This window comes from Neofelis nebulosa, chromosome 7 (assembly GCF_028018385.1).
Source record: "Neofelis nebulosa isolate mNeoNeb1 chromosome 7, mNeoNeb1.pri, whole genome shotgun sequence".
NCBI lineage: Eukaryota > Metazoa > Chordata > Mammalia > Carnivora > Felidae > Neofelis > Neofelis nebulosa.
The window spans coordinates 132,642,251-132,665,134 of NC_080788.1; the positions used below are offsets into that span (position 1 = coordinate 132,642,251).

General features: G+C 43.4%; 1 protein-coding gene across 9 annotated transcripts in view; it reads right to left on the minus strand.

Annotated features, from left to right (window-relative positions):
- GALC (galactosylceramidase) overlaps window positions 1-22,884 on the minus strand; it is a 151,405-nt gene that overhangs the window by 67,640 nt on the left and 60,881 nt on the right. For 5 of the 9 annotated variants that reach the window (XM_058739927.1, XM_058739933.1, XM_058739935.1 and 2 more), the window contains one exon: window positions 20,538-22,448. The exons of the other annotated variants lie outside the window; for them this stretch is intronic. In XM_058739927.1, coding sequence (XP_058595910.1) covers window positions 22,302-22,448 — 147 coding nt within the window. In that variant the 3' untranslated portion in view covers window positions 20,538-22,301. Of the gene's footprint in view, window positions 1-20,537; window positions 22,449-22,884 lie in introns of those variants that run through there. 9 annotated transcript variants of the gene reach the window in all.

The following is a 22,884-nucleotide window of genomic DNA, read 5'->3' on the forward strand; positions in this document are numbered from 1 at the left end:
TTCTGTGTCTGCAGACAGCAGATCATGGGGTTGTTTGGCCTCCACAATTGCATGAGCCGGTTCCTTACAATAAATCTCTTTATAGATGGGTAGGTAGGTAAGTAGATGAAGATACGCATACACAGAAATTTATATGTCCATATCCTCTTGGTTCTGTGTCTCCGGAGAACCCTAATACAAGAGAGACACCCACACTCCACAGGTCTCTGGCCCCCCTCTCCAGCTGCTTCCCCTCTTCTCCTTCTCCCCAAGTCTTAATATCATGTGCACAGCACTTTCAGAATTCCTTTGGTTGTCTTGACTCTTCAAGGCCCTCGGGGCTCCCCTTCCATCCCCAAATGACTTGTCAAGACACCTTCCTAAAATAACTCCATTCCTGGGAATATTTCTGGTAGCAGATATGAAAATAATGCATTTTTCTACCACCTACATAGGTACTTCTTTTCTCCTCTGCCTACTTTTTTCATGACTTGCTACCTGGTAGCCAGGACAATAAACAAAGGCTGTATTCTGGATTTGATAAAGCCTGGTAACAAATAGAAGCACGGGATGACTTAAAAATACCCCAATGTTATGGGTATCCCACTAATCTACAGGACTTTCCCGGCCAGAAATGTGTTAAACACAGGGCAGACCTGTGTGTTCCTTGGCTGGGGATCCAAACCATGCAGAGGCCCCATCCGTTCTATGATCTCAGCTCCGTTCAGGGACAGCTGGCCATCCATCAACCACCAGATGTGAAGCCTAGAAGACAGATGTTCAATAATCCAACAAGACTGTTGGGGGGAAGCACCAAGTGCATGATTCCGTGTCAAAACAGAGACTTGCCCAAGACTCTGCTTAGCGGGGACTAGAGAAAGCCATGCCAAGCAGGAGGAATTTCAAGAGAATTCAGTAGGAGTGGGCATGGGACAGCTGGAGTGTCGCTTTCAAACCTCCGTTGGTCACGCCAAACACCCAAATTGAACAGAGTAGAAAAAAAATAGAACAAAGGCAAGAGCAGATGCGAGCACGGAGTGCCAGGTGTCATCTTTGCTGTGACAAAAAAAGGAGAGAGGAAGGAAGGGGCCGGTTTCCCGGATCCATGACCTTAAACATGGGGCCAGTTCTAGGTCAAAGACACTCAAGACGTTGCACCACAAAAAGCCCGCCCCCTCCATTCCCACGAATTCTGCATTGGTCTTTCTCCTTCCGCTGGCCTCCTCGGGCCTCCTGCCCATTCTGTCGCCTCTGCCCATCTTCTTTCTGCCCCGTGTTTGCCCTTTAACTCACACGCTGGCCCACGCGTGACAGACAGTCCCTGGTGCTTTTGCCTACATGTGAAAGCAGAATGCTGCCCTCACCTCTCCGGAAGCTGCATTTTCACCCTGTAGAGAGGCTGACGGCGAGGAGGTTCCACCCTGCCCCAGGGAACCGGGACAGGGGTCAGCGGCCAGTAGGATGTGCCCGTATTTTTGTGAAAACATTTTCCTCTTTGTTCCAGAGAGCATTCTCGGACTCTGCTGGCTTCTTTTTTCAGTACAAAGAGAGCAGCTTAGCCAAGGATTATGGACAATTTGGAAGGTGCAGTTTGCCTGCCCAACTTGCCACGTCACAAAGAAAATGCAACTTGTCTGGCAATGAAGGGAGCTAGAAAGAGTGATGGCCTGGGAGTTCTCTGACAGCGGCAGCAGGGATCCGCCGGGGGAAATGAAAGGCAAGGTGCGTCCCGGAAGAGCTTAGATTAGATGCGGAGCCCTCAGCATCTAATTTTAATGTCTACTTATTTTGGGGAGACAGAGAGACGGAGTGGGGGAGGGGCAGAGAGAGAGGGAGACACAGAATCCGAAGCAGGGTCCAGGCTCTGAACCGTCAGCACAGAGCCCAACACGGGGCTCGAACCCACAAAGCACAGGATCGTGACCTGGGCCGAAGTTGGACGTTTAACCGACTGAGCCACCCAGGCGCCCCCAGAGCCCTCAGCATCTCGTCGCGAAAGATCTCAGCCTGCACCCCTGTCACCCCACCAGTAGCATCCTGCTGGCCCGTCACACTCTCCACCTGAGCCCACTCTCCCTGCCTTTCTCTGGCCATGCTGCCCCACTGCTGCCCAGTGTCCTGGGCTGCTTTCTCCTCCCCCTGACCTCCAAGTGCCAGAACATGCTAGGGATCAACCCAAGACCTGTCTTCTATATCAGTTCTCATTCCCTCGCTGATCTGTAAGGACCACCCACATGCTGTCGTGACTCTCAAATTTATAACCCCAGTTCCCTCCCCAATCTCAGAGGCCTACATCCAACCGCCTACTCAACAGTTTTGCTTGGGTGTCTGAAAGGCATCTCAAATACAACATGTCCCAAACAGGACTCAGTCTTCTGCCCAAAGCCTGCCCCTCCTTCTCTCTTCTTCAGCTCAGAAGATGGAAAGGCCATTCTTCCAATGACTCAGCCTAAAGTCTAAGGGTCGCCCTTGAACCTCCTTTTTCTCAGACCTTCTAAATCTATCTAGAATGCAACCACTTCTGACCACCTCATTACTGCCATCCTGGTACCAAGAACCATCCCTTTGCATCCAGATCGTTGCAATAACCTCCCAGCCAGTTTCCAAGTGTCTTACCCATTCCGTAATGTGTCCCAGCTCCCCTGCAGCTGGGAGTCAGATCAGACAGACCATTTCTGTCCAAATCTTCCAAGGATTTCCAATCTCATTCAGCATAAATCCCTACATGATCTGTCCCCTGCTGTTCACCATGTCTTATTTTTATTTTTAGCACTTAGTCATACCTGCCATATTATATATCTGTTTTATTGCCTAGAACTGGAGTCAGCAAGCTACGGCACCCAGGCCAGCCACCTGTTTTGTAAATAACGTTCTAGTGGAGAGAGCCACGTCTGTTCATTTATATCTTGTCTACGGCTGCTTGAGCGCTAAAATGGCAGAACTGAATAGTTGTACCACAGCAGCCTATGGTCCAGAAAGCCCAAAATATTTGCTGACCATTTACAGAAAAAAATACGCTCATCCCTCTCTAAGAATGTAAAATCTAAGAATATAAAATCCATGGAAGGGGGATTTTGTAAATGTTCAACAATCGGTATATGTTGGATAAATAATAAACAAGTATAAGGGCAAAGCAGTAACTGGGTTTCTAACAAAGCGTCAGAATGTAACATCCAAATGAGTGTTGTCCTGCAAAACAACAACAACCACAACTGTGAATAATAAGGTAATGGGGGTAGACCTCACTGAAAATAGATCCGAAAGTTTTGGATGCTGCAGATGGTTTCTGCCTCCTAGGAAAAGGAGCTCTGAATTTACTTTTTTTTTTTTTTTCGGTTTAGAAAAATATGTATTAGCAGGTTCCCACCTGTTGCCCCTGAGAAAGACATATATACAGTAGAGTAAAGTAAATGTTGATGTTCGAGACTGCTTCATTGAATAATGCAAAGAGGGTGTGCCTTTCAGCAGAGATGTTAGATTAAGGTAAGGCAAACAAGCGTATGATTCCTTTTCTCTTCAGATGCCCAGGAAGCTTTGTGAGTACTTTGGGAGGACTGACACTAATGGTGGTTTTACGTTGTTCTCTGTGGGTCTCTCGTGTGCTTCCGGCAATGAGAGGAAGAGCTTGCCCAGGCTAACGTAGAAAAGCAGAGGGGAGAGGGCAATCCATGTTCTCCCGAAGCTGGAATAGGGGTGTTAGAGAGGGACACCAAAAGAGGGAGCCATGCCCGCTGGAGAGGGTTACCAGGAGCTGGGGCAGGAGAATAAACATTTCACAGGGGCTGGGGGGTCCACGGAGAATGCTGGGCACAGTTCTCCTGAACCCCTCAGACAACCCCCAGAATTCCAATTGGGAGGGAACTCCTGTGGTCAAAACAGTGCAGAACATGACAATGTGGGCACTTAAGAAGGAATCGAGATCTTAAGTTGGATCACAGCCTAATAAGACCAGGAAATTTAGCTTACAATAAAACCAGCAATTTAAAGAACATTATTTTAATGACCACCATTGAGTGTTCATGTACTCATTCATTTAGTAAATATTGATTGAGTGCCTGCCACGGGCCCATCATTGGGCTGGTAATGGAGACAGAATGCTGAGCCTAACAGACAGGGCTGTGCTCTCAGACTTTTAGGGTCTAGTAGAAAAGGCAGCCAATCAACAGAAATTAAACAAATATTTGTGTGCTTGATATAAATTCTACAAAGGAGAAGCACAGTGAGGGAGAGACAGAGGAAGAGAAAAAGAAAGAAAGAAGTTAGGAAGGATGGAAGGATGGGTTTTCTGACTTCCCATACTCCTAAGTTCATCCAATCCATTATGATTTTCTGGTCTAAAGGACACGGTTCATTCATAGCTGGCTGACTGGGCACCTCGATTTTACATTCCTAAGACTATCTTTCCTTTGGTCAGGACAAGGACCCCACTCATCACAAGCCCTCAGGCCTGTCCCACACAATCCCTATGCCACATGCCTACAGTAAGTAGAGAGCTATCTCTTCACAGCCTTATTCAGCAGACCCGGTGTCTTCTTGGTAACTTTCTAAAAATGGCAAGGTGATCCAGCCTCCCAGCAGCCTTCATGGTGGCGCAGGGGACACCAGCTGTTTAGAAGCATACCCGGTGAAGCTGACTGATTCGTTGGCGGTCGCCCTCATTGGCGGTATAAACGTAGAACATGCTTATTTTCGCCAGTAACTGCTCTGCCCAAAGGGTCTGCTTTGCAACCTACAGACCCGCTGGAGAAAAGAGGATTTTAGCAAGATTTCAGCCCATTTCCCTCACTTTCTGATCACTCACAACTACTAGAACAGTATAACTCCAGTTCTTCAAGACATGCTCTTCATTCTGACTTTTCAAAGTCTTACTTGATTCACAGTCTTCCCCGCAAGGCAGGCCAGACCTGCGACCCTGCAGCGGCCACACACTCCCTCCATCTCTTGTTCCGCCTCCTACTGCTGTGCTGTCAGGGCAGGAAGACAGCGGGGAGGCCCAGCTGCCCACCAGCTGCCCACGATCAAGCGCCAGCTCCTTTCTGTTAGCGGCCTCTGTTTGTGTCACCTTGATGGGACACCAGTCCCCTTCATGGGACAGGGCTTCAGAATGGACTCTCAGGAGTGCCTTTGCGGACTCTCGCGAGAGAGCGTGGGTCTTCAGGGTCCCTTTCCAGATGTATCCTGTACCCACCTCCCTCAGCACCCCCTGAGAAGAGCAGAGGCCCCTCGCCCAGGAGGCAACTCTCAGGCAGGGAGACCCGTCGGGCAGCCAGCCACCCCTTCTGGGGCACGCTCTAGACCACAGAGTACGTCCATCCCATGCTCATGGGGGAAGTCAGGCAACTTCACCTGGGCTGCATCCGGGCCCTGTCTTCTCCCTCTGGTCCCTGACTCCATACTCCGAGAGCACTAGGGCTTTAGCGGGGTAGACATCCCACTGTGTGACTGTCAGCTCCCACACTAGAGGGAAGAGGGATGGTTCAGACTCTCCATGGCTGGGGGAGCCTCTCATGCCTTATTTTGAAGAGGAGAGGAGAAGGAATAGCCTCTCCCCATGAACAGTGCGTGTGGGTGTCCTGATTTTTGAAGCGAAGCCAGGTCAAAAGGAACATGGTAAGGGTGACGAGGAGCAACTATCTCAGCTTTTCAAACAAGACGGTGAAGGGGTGTGTGACTGTTTTATCTCCACACACCTGGAAACCTGAGAGCTTCTGAAGTACCCTATCACAGACAGTAAATAAATAGCCCTTTCCAAAGCAGTCCATGACAGTGACCTCTATCTACTTGAAGGGCTTTGAAGTGGGACAAGAATTAGACTTTGGGGGGAGTTAATGCTGCCCTAGGATTAGAATCAATTGATGGAAGCTCAAGAAAGGCACGTTTGGGCGTCAAAACAACTCATTTCTAGTGATTATGACTCTCCTACAATAAACACATCTCTCTAGACATGTAGGGACACCTGCCAGCAGAGGGACCGGGCTGAAGCTAAACCATCATGGGTCAGAGCTGCAGAAGTGGGGATCACCCTCCCACCCAGACTCCAAAGCACCTTCCAAGTAACTTGAAGATTTGCTAATTCTGTCTCAAAGAGAGTACCACTCATTTGGATGCCTCATGTCCAACATGTTTATTAAACAATAAGCTCCAGAGTCCACAGGTCATGAGAACGGCAAAAATCTGCCAAAGAGAACTGTCTGCGGAGAGAGCTGACATGTCAGATCATTCACTAGTTGTCTGAGCCTATGTCAAAAGGACTGGAATGCTTGCTCTGGGCCTTGTTGACAGACGAAGGAAGAGTGTTGTCAAAAATACAAAAATTAGAAGCTTCTCCTTTTTATGCCCCTAATGATAAAGAAAGGTGCTTTCTTCCCGAAACTACTTTGTCAACTTTCCATGTGGTTGCCATGGTGATGTGAGCTGGTGCCTGACTCCTGCTGGGAGACCCCAGCTCCCTGCCGAGGTCCAGTGTTCCAAGCCCGGCTGACACTCCCAGCTTCTCTCCAGGGACCTTGGTGCCCTGCCTTCCAGGACTGGGCTGTGTCTTATTTAAGTCAAAATAATAAAAGGAGGGAATTTAAACCCTGGCCTTTTGTGTTTTTTTTTTTTTTTTTTTTTTTTTTTTTTTTTTAAATTTTTTTTTTCAACATTTTTTATTTATTTTTGGGACAGAGAGAGACAGAGCATGAACAGGGGAGGGGCAGAGAGAGAGGGAGACACAGAATCGGAAACAGGCTCCAGGCTCCGAGCCATCAGCCCAGAGCCTGACGCGGGGCTCGAACTCACGGACCGCGAGATCGTGACCTGGCTGAAGTCGGACGCTTAACCGACTGCGCCACCCAGGCGCCCCTTTTGTGTTTTTTTTAATAACTTTTTAAAAAAAACTCTATGTGGTACATTATAAACATGCACACACACACACACACACACACACACACACGCACACACGCACACACAAATAAGACAGTGGAAATAAAGTAAAATCACTGACATCTCATTCAAAGAGGACTTCTGTTAATATCTCGAACAGACTCTGGAAAATTCTGTGGTTGCCTCTATCATTTATGCGTGTGTGCTCACATGTAGACCGCTTTTTTATATAAAATAGATTGTAATGTACTTGATCTTTCAAAACCTTAATTTGTCACTTAAAATGTCATGCCATGGTCATCGGTCTTGATCCACAAACATAATAGTATCGACTATTCATTGAGAACAACAAGGAGGCATCGTATTGACTCATTCAATTCTTGCAAAACCCCAGCCACGAAGGTTATTTTCTGTTGTTATGCCTACTTTGCTGCTATTATCTCTATTTCACAAATGGCAAAACTGATTACGCTCCAAGATCACATAGCTAGTAAATGGTAAGAATCACGGTTCGGACCTATGCACCCTAGTTTCAAAGCCTGTGGACTCAATCACCATATGATACTGTCCCTGAGCAATGTCTCTCTTTTTCAAAGGCAGGTTGGGATTTCACGGTATAAATGTACCATCATTTATTTCCTTGGTCCCTGGCTAGTGGGCATTTAGATTGCTTACAATATTTTGCAATTAAGTGTAGTGGCCTAGGGTGTCTGGATGGCTCAGTTGGTTAAGCGTCTGACTCTTGATTTGGGTTCAGGTCATGATCTCATGGTTCGTGAGTTCGAGCCCCACATCGGGCTCTGTGCGGACAGCCTGGAGCCTGCTTGGGATTCTGTCTCCTTCTGTCTCTGCCCTTCCTCTGCTTTCTCTCTCTCTCTCTCTCTCTCTCTCTCTCTCTCTCTCTCTCTCTCTCTCTCAAAAATAAATAAATAAACTTAAAAAAAAAAAAAAAAAAAAAGAGCAATAGCCTGATAGCAATACTCTGGTGCTTGGCTTGCCTCTGGTTAACTTCACGAGATTATCTCCTTCCTTGGCAGATTCTTCTCAAAGCAAGACTGCTAAGTCAGGGAGTTGACTCAGCCCTTTACAAAGGTCGTCTGACTTTCTGGCGACATGAGGGTGCCTCTTCCCACAAGAAGAAAAGAAAGGCTATCTTCTCTTTCTGTACACTTATTACTTACTATCTGCAACATGTATGTGTGTATTGTGGGGGCACAAGAAATAAGACAACTGCAATAATCAAATAGCCCCATTGATTTTTAAATGCCATCCACAAACACTTAAATGTGGACTTTACTCCATGCCAAGGGGTAAATGTTTTCTGTAAAGGAACGGACAGTCAATATTTTTGGCTTTCCTGGCCCTATGGTCTCTATGGCAACTCTTCAGCTCTGCCCTCACACATTGAAAGTAACTGTAGATAATATGTACATGGACGGGCCTGGGTGTATTTGGCCCACGAGCCTCAGTTTGCCGACCCCTGTTCCATGTCCTCCATTCATTTGTGCCCAGGCCATTACCGTGCTCACTGTTATTACAACTTTAACTCCTTTCTCATTATACTTCTTTACAGATCATTTTTTTTCTTGCTATTCTCAAATACCTATTCCTCCAGAGGGACTTTAGAATTGTTTTCTCAAGTTAAGAAAATCTTATTGGAATTATAATTGGAGTATAGCTTAATTTACTAAGAAATTTAAAGGGAATGCCATCGTTACAAAGTATCTTCCAATCTCCATTTCTATCTCCTATTATCCAGAACTTCCCTTCTAGAAGGCCAAAGATTCTAATCCCAGCTCTGTCACTTCCCAGCAGTGTTACTTTGGGCAAAGTTACTTCTCTGTGCTTTTATTTCCTCCTGAGTAAAATGGGAATAATAGTTTCTTTCTTGCAGGGTTTTGGGAAGATGAAATGATTTGCCTGGAACACAGAAAACACGGCTCATTTGGTGCTGTAAACTTCTTGTTACGTCTGTTAAATCAGAGTGGTTGTTACTGTGGGCGTGTCATCTATTACTAACTTCAAAAACTGGTTCTAGTATTTCACCACTAAGCATAATGAAAATAACCCATGGAAATGTCCCTAATATGATCTACTACTGTTTTACTGTTTTGTTTATCCAGAACGTATATTAACTTATATCACATGCCTTGGCTGCTTCTATTGAAATCAACGTATTTTTCTCCCTCCTTTACCCATCACATGAGAGTCACTTTCTCAGATTTCCACTGTTTAAAAAAATTTTTTTTAACATTTATTCATTCTTGAGAGACATTGAGAGACAGAGCGTGAGTGGGGGAGGGGCAGAGAGAGAGGGAGACAGAATCTGAAGCAGACCAGGAGATCGTGACCCGAGCTAATTTGGACGCTTAACTGAGTGAGCCACCCAGGTGCCTCGAGCAGATTTCCACTATTGATCCATCTTTGATTTGTGAACATGAACCTCACTTGGCCATGGAGCTATCCTTTTCTGCCTTGATGGATTCTATTTGCTTATACTTTCATTGGGATTTTCTTATCAATGTTCTGAGGGAAGACTAGATTCTTAGCTAATTGTTTTTAAATGCTGTCCTCACCCATTATTTTATACCAATGTTGTGCTTGCTTCCTATCAGATAATTCAGAAGTTTACTTTTTTTTCCTCTGCTCTAGAACATTTTGAACAGCCTAAGAACCATCAGATCCTCAAGAATTTAAACGTGGAATCAGTTTGCGCCTGATGTTTCATGGCAAATGGCTCAATTTCCTTCATGATAATTGGTCATTCTCTTGTCTTCAGTTCTTCTTGAGTCAGTATTATGAAGGTCTTTTCTTAAAAAGCATTCATTTGGCCTAATTTTTTCCATTTGTTAGGAGATAATCTGCACTCCAATTTACCAGTTACAGAAAAACTATAAAACTTTTCCAGTTCACACTTACTTAGTTTTTATTATTTCTTTCCTTAGAGTTGTTCATTAATTTCTAATTAAAAAGAAAAACAGTCCCAGGATGCCTGGGTGGCTCAGTGGGTCAAGTGTCCTACTCTTGATTTCAGCTCAGGGCATGATCTCATGGTTCATGATTTCGAACTTCACATCAAGCTCTCTGCTGTCAGTGCAGAGCCTGCTTCAGATCCTCTGTCTCCCTCTCTCTTTGCCCCTCCCTTGCTTGTGTTCTCTCTCTCAAAAATAAATAAATAAATACTTAAAAAAAAAAAAGTTTTTTAAAAGGAAAAGAAAAAATAGTCCCTTGTTCCATACACTTCACTCTGTGCTTTTCTTAGAAGGCGTCCTCCCGTACCCTCCCTACCGAATCCAGTGTTTTTGACAGTCTTAGAAATGCCATCCAGTATAATCAGCAGCCCTCATGCTAGATGAGTCAGAACACAGGGAGGAGGAAAAAGTAAAGAAAAAACAATGGTTGCCTGGGCAAGAGCCATGGGAGGCCACAAAAATGACTCAGCCCCAACTACACATTCAGAATCAGCTGGATGCTTCTAAAATAAGTACCAGTGACAGACCCCTCTCCAAACCAATTAAATTATATCCTCTGGGGTAGAACCTGGGCATCAATAGCTCAGATCTCCTTAGATGATTCCACTGCACCCAAGGCTGAGAACAGCTAGGCTCTAGAAACATGGAGGGAGAGAAAAAACAAAACCTATAAAGGCATGCAGCCATGTGGCCTCTGACCCACGTCCACCACTCAAAGACCTGACCCCTAGACCAGGTCAGTCCCGGGGGTGTGCTTGAGGGATTCTGTTCCACACCCAATGGCTTAAGTCTCTCTGTACGGGTCTGAGAAGCTGGATCGTATATTCACCACCTGACCCAGGGTTCTGGCATTAGAAAAGCCTCAAGCAAAACAAAAACAAAAACCCTCATACACAAACATGCAAAACTTCTCTCCCAGTGAGGTGGAGGAGAAGTGCCTGAGGCAGAGGTACCACAGACAGACGGTTCTGGTAGCTCACTGCTCTCCTCCTGCACAAATTCACCATCATGGAAATGAAGCCTGGGAGTAAGATCTCAGTGCCTCTCATCTATGATCTAGATGTGATTACATCACAGAATGACATTTTCAAATTGAATGTACAGCTCAGAGCAAAGTCTCTTGACATCTCAAACAAGAGAGGATAGAAACTTATTGAATAACTATTCTCCACTCAACTTCACCCCCCCCCACCCCCAGAATATATCCAATGATCTTTGGCTAACCCAACAGGCCAGCCTTTTCCTGTTTTACTCTTCCATTTTTTTTATAAGGCTAAGTAACTTACCTTGAGTACTGGATAACATGTCAGCTGGTCAGGCTTTTAAAACTCCCCATCTCTAATCTAACAGTTTTATACATCTCGTGTGATAACGGCAACCCCCAAAACCTCTAGCTACCCTGGTAATTCAGGATGGAGTCAAACAGACTAGCATGGTCCCTGACACTTATTGGGTTTGTATCCCTGGGCACATTTTTAAATCCTAGTTTCGAGTATTGCCTGTCTCGTGGGGTTATTATGGGGGTGGAATGAGATAACCCACGCAAAGTGCTTGGCACAGTGTCGGCCACCTCGTAAACACTCCACTCACCCAGCCGCCCTTCATCTGTTGTATTACGTATTACGCATCGAAGCCTATGCTAGGCGCGATGGACACAGGGGTGCATAAAATCAAACCTGATCCCTGCTTCCACGGAGCTTACAAACTAATTCTCAATAAATGCCAGCTGTCGTCATTTCAAGATGCTGAGATGGGGAATGATCCTCACACTGCGGAGAAAGAAATCGCGTGAGGGGTACAGCAAGGGTGTGTACCCTCTTACTTGGCTTGCGGAGGCCCAAATGGCAGGTGTGTGTAGTTAAGTTTCATGGATAGACACAACGCAGCACTGAAGGGCCAGACAAGGTTCTGACTTTGATCTAAACTTGAAATGACAGGGATCGGCGGGGTGGGGGCAGAGGCAGACTGAGATGGCTGACTTCCGGCTCCAAGAAGCCTTCCCAGGGCATTTTCATTTCACGCGAGTCAACTCGCCTCTCCGGGCTCTATTGTCTTCCTCTGCAAAAGGACAACGCTGTTCCAGATTATGTCTCAAGTCCCTGCCAGTTCTCACATCTTCCAGTAAGAACAAGTGTGAGTGTTTGGGAGAGGGATCCCCCACCCCCCCAAACAATGATGCTTCTGGTCTACGGGCTTTAAGATAGTAGTACTGAAAATGAGCCAAAGTTTCCGCAGATCGAACTTTTTTTTTTAATTCATCTTCTTTCAAATGTTTATTTATTTTTGAAAGTGAGAGTGCAAGTGGGGAAGGGGCAGAGAGAAAGGGAGACAGAGGATCCAAAGTAGGCTCTACACCGAGAGCACAGAGCCCAATGTGGGGCTTGAACTCACGAGCCGAGAGACCGTGACCTGAGCAGAAGTCAGAACGCTCAGCCCACTGAGCCACCCGGGCGCCCTTCATGGATTGAACTTGTAAATAACATTAACAAAACCAGGTGCCTGTGGCAGAGGCTGGTCGTTACCTGCCCTGACATTCGTGTTCCCTTTTCTTCTCCGAAACTGAACCCCAATTTCATTTGAAGTCTCGTGGTGCCCAGAGAAAAGATCTACTTCATACTTTCTCTCATGACTCCAGCTAGCATTTTACCAAATTCTGGTCAGTGACATGTAAATTTATCTTTCCAGCACATCTTCTTAAATGGGAAAGGGCAGGCACTTTTTCTTCCTCTCATGAACAGCAATGTAGGAGTAAAATGCTACTGAAATGGGCAAAAGAGGAATTTTCAAAAGTCAGTTTTTTAAACAAACTCTCTACCTAAATATCACCATAACCCAGCAAGCAAGCCATATGCATTCTTTTTAGAGGATTAAAGTTAGTGGTTCTTACACCCTTTACACCTGCCAGAGGGAAAAATGCCATCATGGTGGGGCACCTGGGTGGCTCAGTCGGCTGAGCGTCCAACTTCGGCTCAGGTCATGATCTTACGGCTCATGAGTTCGAGCCCCGCGTTGGGCTCTGTGCTCAGAGCCTGGAGCCTGCTTCAGATTCTGTGTCTCCCTCTTTCTCTGCCCCTCCCCCACTCGTGCCGTGTCTCTGTCTAAACATTTTAAAAAACATGCCATCACGGTTACACTAATTGTAAGCTTTTCATTCAACATTCACAAATGTTTATGATTACTGAAGATTTTCAGTAATTATGATTATCGAAGATCCCATGTTCTCTTCGATCCTCTACAAAAACCAGCCCAAAATCTCTGTGTTCTCAGGGACATTTTTATTAGGAAATGTAATGCAGTACCCCCAAATAGAAAATTCTATCTACCTCTGTTTAAGAATTCCAAGACACATTTCCAGGATAAAACCATCTGTATCCAGACACACAGAACCAGTAGGATATATAATATAGAGAGATTTATTTTAAGGAATTGGCTCCCGCCATTGTAGAGGCTTGGCAAGCCCCGAATCTGCCGAGGAGGCTGGCAGGCTGGAGACCCGGGAAAGAGCTGTCGTTTGAGTCCAAAGGCAATCTGCTGGCAGAATCACCTCTGCTTCCAGGGAGGTCATTTTTTTAAATGAGGCTTTCAACTGAGTGGATGAGGCCCACCCACATCATGGAGGATATTTCACTTTACTCAGTTTACTGCCTTTAATGTTCGTCTCTTCTACAAAAGCCCCTTCACAGAAACATCTAGAATAATGTTTGACCAAATAGCTGAGAGCATGGCCCAACCAAGCTGACACAAAAAATTAACCGTCATGACATCTTGGGTGGTTTTATTTGCAAAAATAATTAGAGTCTCTGTAGATCTGTCACAGGGGGTGTGTGGAAAGAGACCTCTGGAGGTCCTGTGACCTGGACGGACAACAGGACGCTCTACCTGAGAGACTGACCTTCAGCTCATCTAGTCTTGCAGTGAATTCTCAGACTCTTCTGAGGTTGCTACCGGTTACACCTAGGGAGTACCCATGCACATAGCCAGCAGAGCAACTGAAATGAGGCAGGTGGGTAGAGATATCCTGAATCCTTCCGTTTGCAAACAATCTGACCAATTCCCATCCCCATCAGACAGTATCAGAAGTAGGTGAGAAGTCCTGTGAGCCTTCAGGGCCAGAAGTTGAACAACCCCGCCCGGGAAGATGCCCCTGTGTGCCCCACACTGAGCCATCCACACACAGTTAAGTTTTCGTGCCATTTACCTACACTCAAGGAAATTGTATCCTCTGCCTGTGTCTAGTGGGGTCTTCCAATCGAGGGGCTTGACAGCCTGTTTGTTATCAAACACAGCAGTAAATCCGCTACAGCAATAGCACTGATACCAAAGTCCAAGCCCATCCCCAAAGCACATGGTACCACCTTGCACATAAAAGCTTTAACGTGGGCTTAGAAACACTTCCCACGTTGTGTTAAATACATACCACACTATTCAAAAACATTAATCAGTGCAATCTGTTAAACAGATGCAGAGAGTAATAAACTGTCTTTTCGGTATAATCTTGAAATCACTTACTTCTGTAATGTTTTCCACCCCCAGGAATGTGAAACCTATAAATATCTTGTTAGAGCAAAATCATTTCCAATTTCTTGTCCAACAGCCCCCTACAATCCCTCAAAGTATTTGCATTTTTTCCTATTTGAGTAACAATTATCAATTCTCTGGAACATCAAGCTCAATTTTACTGGTGAAGGAAGGGGAGTAGAGAAGATGGCAGGGAAGGAGGGAAGGAAGAAGGGAGAAGGGAAGAAAGGGAGGCAAAAGAAAGAGGGAGAGGGGGAGGAGAATGCATTTTAAAAGTTTCAAGTCAGTCATGGGCTTGAATTAAGCGAAAAGGGCTATCTTCAGAAGAATATGATCAAATTATAATACTTCTGACATACAAAGAAAAGCAAGCTTTCTTTGAAGTGAGAGTAGAATATTAACAAGACAAGAAAAATCAAGTGTGAGAATCTACCTATAAGCAAAAACTAGAACACTGTGCTTTCTAAAACACGCCTCTTGATTACCTCTTGTTTGGACACCATGATAGCTTAAAAATATTATGAATAGTTCTGTGAGAGTGATAAAGACAGTCTTTTTAAGCAAATCACATACCTAGAAGAATGGAATTTGGTATACAGCCCACCCATATTACTTTAAAATGAAGTAAAATATGATTTGCAAAATGATTTCACTTGACGAGGCCATTTCGCCAGAGTGAAAATGTGCAGGGCATTGTGCGCTCATCTTCAGCATGAGAAACGATGGCGAACATTATTGATGTAGAAACAAAGCTACCTCTTCAGGTAAGCAAGATTTGAATTAAACAAAGAAATGCAGATTTGCAAGTTACAGAATTTGGGTGTAAGAGCTGGAGGGTGTCTTGGTGACCAGCCTAGGTTCTTTGCTTTACAGACAGCTCCTTCCATTCTAGAAGGCTTACAAGGCTTGTATGGTTCAACCAAAGCTAAATTAAGTAGCAAATCTGGCATTCAGCTCAAACTTCCAGACTCGTGTTCAATGCTCTTATGGTGGTGCTCCCCCAGGTGGTATTTTTGGTGTACTGTGCTCTGATTATTTGTGTCCTCAAAATTCGTATGTTGAAATCCTAACACTCGTGGTGATGGAATGGGGATGTATGTGGGCCTCTGGAGGTGTTTCGCTTATGAGAGTAGAGCCCTCGTGAATAGGACGACAGTTCTTTGAGGATTCGGAGAGCTCCCTAGCCCCCTCCACCATGTGAGGACACCGTGAGAAGTCTCTGTTGTCTATAAGCTACCCAGGCGGTGGTATTTTGTGACAGCAGCCTGAAAGGATGAAGACAATAGGTGAAGTACGTTTGGCAATTTACAAAGCACTCTCATCTAGAGGCTCTGCTGTGTCTGTTTCAATGAATACAATTCATGGTTACTAGTAACCACATACAAATCCAGTGTTTCACATCAACCTGATCAGAAGTAAAACCCTCACTGAGCACCAAACCAGGGAATGGAGAAGTAGGAGACGCAGTTTTTTCTACCCAAAGAGCCACAAGCTACTTGAGAAGAGCAAAATACCACCTGAAACAGCACCAAAGTCATAATGGGATGTGGTTCAAATTATTAATGTTAAATAAAGGATTTTGGAAAAGGTCCATGCTAAATATTAAATTGAATGGGTTGAGAGGTCCATCTCCAGCCACGAGAGAATAACTTCTGGAACTGGACGGGATCTTCGCTCAAAGAGACTGTTTCAGGGAGTTAGACAACAGGCACCCCAGTACTGTGATCCTTGAAAGAAGGGAAACAAATGAGATGAACCTTGTGATCCCCAGTTTCTGTCTGGAGGCATTTACTAGATTCCAGTACACGGGGGGTAAATACAGAGGATGGGCTTATAGAGCTGTGAAGATAAAATCTGTGTTTGAGGAGTGCCTGGGTGGCTCCATCAGTTGAGTGTCCAACTCTTGATTTCAGCTCAGGTCATGATCTCACGTTTCATGAGTTCGAGCCCCACAATGGGCTCTGTGCTGACAGCGTAGAGACTGCTTGGGATTCTCTGTCTCCTTCTCTCTCTGCCCTTGCCCCACTCATTCCCTCTCTCTTTCTCTCAAAAAATAAATAATTTCTTTTAAAAAAAATCTGAGTTTGAGGAGGCTGAGATATGCAGCTCATAGGAAGAAGAAAGCTCTGTAGGAAAAGAGGACCAGAAATCTGCAGACAGGTCCGTGTCTTTGGCTCTAGACTAAGCTACATCATCATAGCATGAAACTCCATGAGCCAGGCAAAGAATAAACAGGGAAAGGACAGTTACCAGGGTCCTGTTAGCTGTACAAATATCAGGATTCTCACAGGGAGAATGGGAAATGGTCAAGATTAGAACAACTCTGGTGGAAAGAACTCTTTCAGCCCCGGGACAATTCCCTGCCTTAGGAAATGGGGCTATACTAGCCCTGGTGGAAAGGTATTCTACCTGCCCTATAAAAGCTCTAAAAGCCCCAGAAGAGTCACACTGTCAAAGATGAAAGCAAAACCAGAAATCACGCAATTGTATTTGGAGACTTTAATATTCCTCTCTCAGTAATTCATAGAACATGTAGACAGAAAATCAGTAAACACACAGAATTCTTTTTTTAAATTTTTTTTTTTTCAACGTTTTTTATTTATTTTTGGGACAGAGAGAGACAGAGCATGAACGGGGGAGGGGCAGAGAGAGGGAGACACAGAATCGGAAACAGGCTCCAGGCTCCGAGCCATCGGCCCAGAGCCCGACGCGGGGCTCGAACTCACGGACCGCGAGATCGTGACCTGGTTGAAGTCGGACGCTTAACCGACTGCGCCACCCAGGCGCCCCTACACACAGAATTCTTAAACACAATCTGCCAACATGACTTAATTAGTATTTGGAAAACATTACAGCCAATCACTGAAGAATGTGTACTGTTTTCAAGGGTACATTGACTAAGATAAGTTGCATCGTGAAACTAGTCTAGATACCTTTAAAATAACTGAAATCCAATAGAGCGTATTCTTTAACCACAACAGGACTAAGTATCAATAATAACAACAACAAAATCTGGAAAATCCTCAAGTATTTGGAAATAAAACACTTCTAATTAGCACAAATGTCAAAAAATAAAAATAAAACGGAAATGAGAAAACATTTTGAACTGAATTTAAAAAAAAAAAGACATCATGACATATCAAAATACATGAGGTATTGCTCGGTGTTTTAGACAAAATTTTATAGTATTGAAAGTCTGTGTTAAAAAAAATATGGCGACCCAAGCATCTAAGCTTACATCTTAAGGAGCCAGAAAATGAGTACATTAAAACCCTAAGTAAACAGAAGAAAGTTTACTACTTTACAGAAGTAAACAGAAGTAAACAGAGGTACAAGCAGCAATCAAAGAAATAGAAAACAAAGAAACAATGGGGAAAAAATTTAAGAAACCAAAAGCTGGTTCTTTGAAACATAAATAAAATTGACAAAAATCTAACTACACTAACAAATATAAAGAGAGAGAAAGCACAGATTGGCCATATTAAGAACACCTTATAGACAATAAAATAAGGAAACATTATGAACAGGTCTATGTCTAATAAATTAGACAATTATACGAAACGGACAAATTCCTTGAAAGACGCAAATGGCCAAAACTAACAGAAAAAACGTAGAAATTGGAACAGCCCAGCTTCTGTTAAGGCTTCTCAGTCCCCAATCCCTCTTCTTGACCTGCTTTGTGAGACTGCAGCTGGGCCCTGGAAACATGTCTCTCTTGTTGGGTAGCAGAGACGTGCTGGAGGAGGAGCTTGGCGTCCTGTCCCAGGGTGTTTTCCCTCCTTGCACCTGTGGTGTGTGGCCACTGGGAGCATTTGGCACACTGTGACTCACCCCTTCCAGGAGGGCTGGGATGAGCAGTGGTATTCACCCTCCAGTGATGTTCCCCAACACCCCCCGTGGTTTCCCAGAAGTTTCACCAGCACCACAAAGGGTTAACTTTCTAGGGAGTTTCAGGGGCAGCCCGGGAGGCAGCCTGTCTATGTTCCTCACACACCCACAGGGTGGTTTCCTGCCTGTCAGACCAGGATTCAGCATCTCCGCAAACTTCTATGCCATCCACAGCCACACTATCTCTACTAGACCGAGTCTCAGCTTTGCAAGGAAGCCCTCGTCCAAATTTGCCCCTTCCTTGAGTACTCTGCCCTTGCCGATAAGTGGCCGGTCTCTATACCCGCTATTTCTGTAACCTTTGGAATTCTCATTACCCCTTAGTAGTTAATCCCATTACCAGTTAATAACGTCGTTTTTTCTGGTGTGGCTTCTGTCCTGGACTGTGACTGATACCAGTGATAGAGTCTAAGATAGAAGAACCTCACAGAGTGTTTCAGAAGATAAAAGAGGTAAGGAAGGGACACTTCCCAAATGATTTTATGAGGTTGTTACCAAAACCAGACAAAAATAGAAAAACAAACAAAAAAATAAAAAACTGGACCGACATTCTGCATAAATGTAGACATAAAAACCTTTAACCAAATATTGGCAAATCAAATCCACTAATATATAAACGAAGAGATAAACCCCACTTGTCATGTCAGGAACACAAAGTTGCTTTAATATTTGAAAATCAAGCAAAATGATGTACTACCTTAATAGAAGAAAGGAGAAAAATCATTTAATCACTTAATGGTGAGACATTTTCCCCCTTAAGATCACGAAAAGGCAAGAATGTCTGCTCTTCCCACTTTTTCTCTATGTTGTTCTGAAGTCCCAACCAGTGCAATAAGGCAGAAATAAAGCAGACATATTGCAAGAGAAGAAATCCTATCTGTTTCACAGATGACACTGTGGTAGTGGTAGGTAGAAAATCCTAAAGAATTTACAAAAAAAAAAAAAAAAAAAAAGCTAGTAGAATGAGTAATTTAGCAGTGTGGTTGGACTGCAGGTCAACAGAAGAAAAGCAAGTGTATTCTGAAATATGTGTGTTGTAGAAATGTATTGTGATCCACACAACAAACAACTGAGAAATGAAATAAAAAATATCATTCACAGCATCAAAAAATCACAAAATAATAAATTTAATAAAATACGTGCAAAACCTGTACCCTACAGAAAACTACAGAAATGGCTCAAATTATGGAAAGCCTAAAAATGTGGAAATGGAACATGTTCATGGATTGAAGGGCCAATATTACAAAGATATCCATTCTCTCCAAATTGATCTGTAATTTTAATGTAATCCCAAATAAAAATCGTGGAAGCTCTTTGCAGAAATATACAAGGCGAGTCTAAAATATATATGGAAACTTCGCGTTTACCTGGATTAGACAAAACAATTTTGAAGAAGTTGGGAGGATTTAAACGGAGTTCCACACTGACTCTCAAGCTACTGTAATGAAGACAGTGTGGCATTTGCCTAAGGACAGCTATGCAGATCAATACAACAGAATGGAGAATTTATTTCTGGAGGTACACAGTGATAGGCAATTGATTTTTCACAAAGGATAGTGTTTTCAACAAATGATATTGGAAAAACTGAATATCCATACAGGAAAAAAAAAATGAATGTCAAACCTCACACCTCTCAGCATATGCCAAAAAAAATGCAAAATGGATCACAGACTGAATATAGAAACTAAAAGTATAACACTTATACAAGAAAAAAAGGGTAAGATCCTTATGAATTTAGAATAGACAAAGATTTCTTAGGATGCAAAAAAAAAAAAAAAAAAAAACCCCACAAACAAGCAAAAAAAACCAACCAAACAAACAACGGAAAAACATAAAGGAAAAAAATAAAATAAACTGCACTTCCAAATCAAAATTTTGCATTCTTGAAATGATACATACTTGGAGAAAACAATTTATAAAACATATATCTGAGTTTTAAAATTGCATCTGAAATATACAAAGAGCTCTTAATAAGACAGGAAACCTAATTTTTAAAATGAGCAAAAGGTACACAGACATTTCACAAAAGAAAATACATGAGTGACACAGAAGTCCGTGAAAAGATGCTCAATGTCTCATGCACTGCCACACACCCACACACCTGAAATCAGGCAGAGTAACAACATGAAGCTTTGGCGAGAGTGGGAAGCAACTGCAACTCTCAAACACGCTGCTGGGAGTGTAAAATCATACAGTCATTGTGGGAAACAGCTTAGCAGCTTCATATAAAGTTATACAGACACTCCCCTAAAGATCCAGCAATTTCACTCTTTGGTATTTATTAAGAAGTGAAAACACACGTCCACACAGAGACTTGTACACAAATGTTCGTGACAGGTTTATTTGCAACACCAGAAAGTGGGAGAAGGGGATGACAAACGGTCGCAGAACCATACAATGGAATATTCTTTGACATAAGGAGCAAACCGTTGATATAAACAGCAACATAGACAAATCTCAAAGCATTCTGCTGAATGAAAGAAACCATTCAGCAAGGACTACATCGTGTATGATGCCACTTTTATAACGTTTTAGAACAAGGAAAATTTATCAGCATCAATAGAAATCAGATCGATGGTTGCCTGAGACGGGTGCGGGTGAGAGGAAATTACTATAGGTGCACATGAGAACTTTCTGGGGGTAACAGAAATGTTCCACATCGTAGTTGGGGTGTTGGTTTTGTGGGTATTTCCACCTACCAAGGCTCACTGAACTGTACACTTAAAATGAGAACATTTTATCGTATGTGAATTCTGCCACAATAAAGTTAACTTAAAAACATATGTAGAGACCGGAATGGAAATCACTTAAGACTTGGTTTTAATTTAAAATTTTTCTCTGTAATCTGATTTATTCTAATATTTACCTTCTTGTCTTATTATAATAGAAATACACAACTTTGTTAATTTCACCTATGTTGAACTATTACAAATTCCAAAATTGCAGAATTAGTCCAGTGAAGCTCTGAACTTTCATTATAAAGAATTCCAGAATTTACTTTATCGACATGAATGATGGGAGTTGTTTCTAGGATGTCTATTAATGCTTAGATATCAATTACACTGCATGAGAAATATGCTCCCCATACTTAAATACAAACACATTTGTACTTTAATGAAATAAATGCATCGAATCACACAATATTAGAGAATGATCCAATTCTATGTACCAGCAGAAGCTTAGTGTTCCCCTTCTTCCGAGAGCAAAGACAAAATAATTCGTTAGCTGTTTTAGTCTGTCATCAGTGACACACAAGACAGACCACGAACGGCACAATGAGATAAGACACAAGAAAACTGCTACAATATCACCTTGAGAGCCACGTGCAGCACTGGCTAGGTGGGATTCTCTTCTTCCTTCCAGCCACCTGGGAAGATGTTCTCAGAGAGTTTTAAGGGTTACACGACTAAAAGCTGGATCTAAAAGACTTAAAAACTGCAGATAACCCAATTAATCTGCTCATATTTATTACTGCAGAAGTAGCTTTAGAGGTAGTTTATTAATGAGGCATTTTTCAAATCATCCACTCATCTATAATTCAAAAGCATCACTGTAAAAAGGAAAAGAAAAAATACTCTTTATAGAGTGTAAGATTAATATGTTGAAGTGGTTTTCAAAAAGCAGCACTTCCAATGTTCTTCAGCTCCCTCTGGGGCGGCATTACCTCCAGACGAGGCCCTCAGCTCAGTCAGACACACAGTCCACCTCTGTGAAGATCAAGTCACTGCCCTCTGCACGAGCCCTTGCACACAAGATGAAGAAAGCGAGCTCAGCATTAAAGCCAAGGCTTCAAGGTGTGAACCACCCAAACCACCCCTAACAACAGGACCCCTGTACAGCTTGAACTTTAGGGGCCATATCGGGTAATGTTACAGATTCACGTGTTTCCCCTCGGCATTAGTTTTAAAAATATCTTCCAGAAGATCAAGCAAAAATATACTTCTCTCCCCATTTACTCTTCACTATTTTTAGTCTCCAAGAGGCTCATGTATTGATCCATCAAGGCAAGAATTGGCTCTGAACCAAAACCAAAAAGAAAGAAAGAAAATCCAAGGAGTGTTCTACGGTGCTCTGTGAATATTAGGTTGTGGCTTCCACATGAAAGTTGTCAAACTGTGCAAATTCAAAAGAGTGAGTTCCAATCGCGGCCCAGCCATTCTTCGGGAAACTCACAGGGATATTCTTCCACACAGACTTGCCATTCAACGTGCCAGAGGAGAAACGGCCCTGGAGGAAAGACAAATGTACCCCTTGAAGACGTATGAAAATGATCCTCTGAGGTCTGTTTCTTAATATGTGTGGCCAATCTATTCCGTGAAGCGAACATCTTTCTCACTTAAGACCATGGCAAAACACAATTCCACAAGTTTGAGCGCAAGTTTGAAATACTGGAAAAATTCTCTGAGGAAATTCTTATCTACTTATGTAACTAGTTTCCGAAGCACAAGGAATAAATACCTTGATATTTCCTTGTCCCCCACCAAAATGCTCTAAACCAACAGAAATGTAAAACTTTTCCTAACATTGTAAAGTTTTAAACAAAAGCCCACTGAAAGAAAGAAACATTTGTAATTTGCAAGTATGTGCATGCTCACGTGTTGTGGCTAACGGCCACCAGCTTTTCGGACGTGACTACCGGAGCCAAAGCTTCCGTTTACCTAAG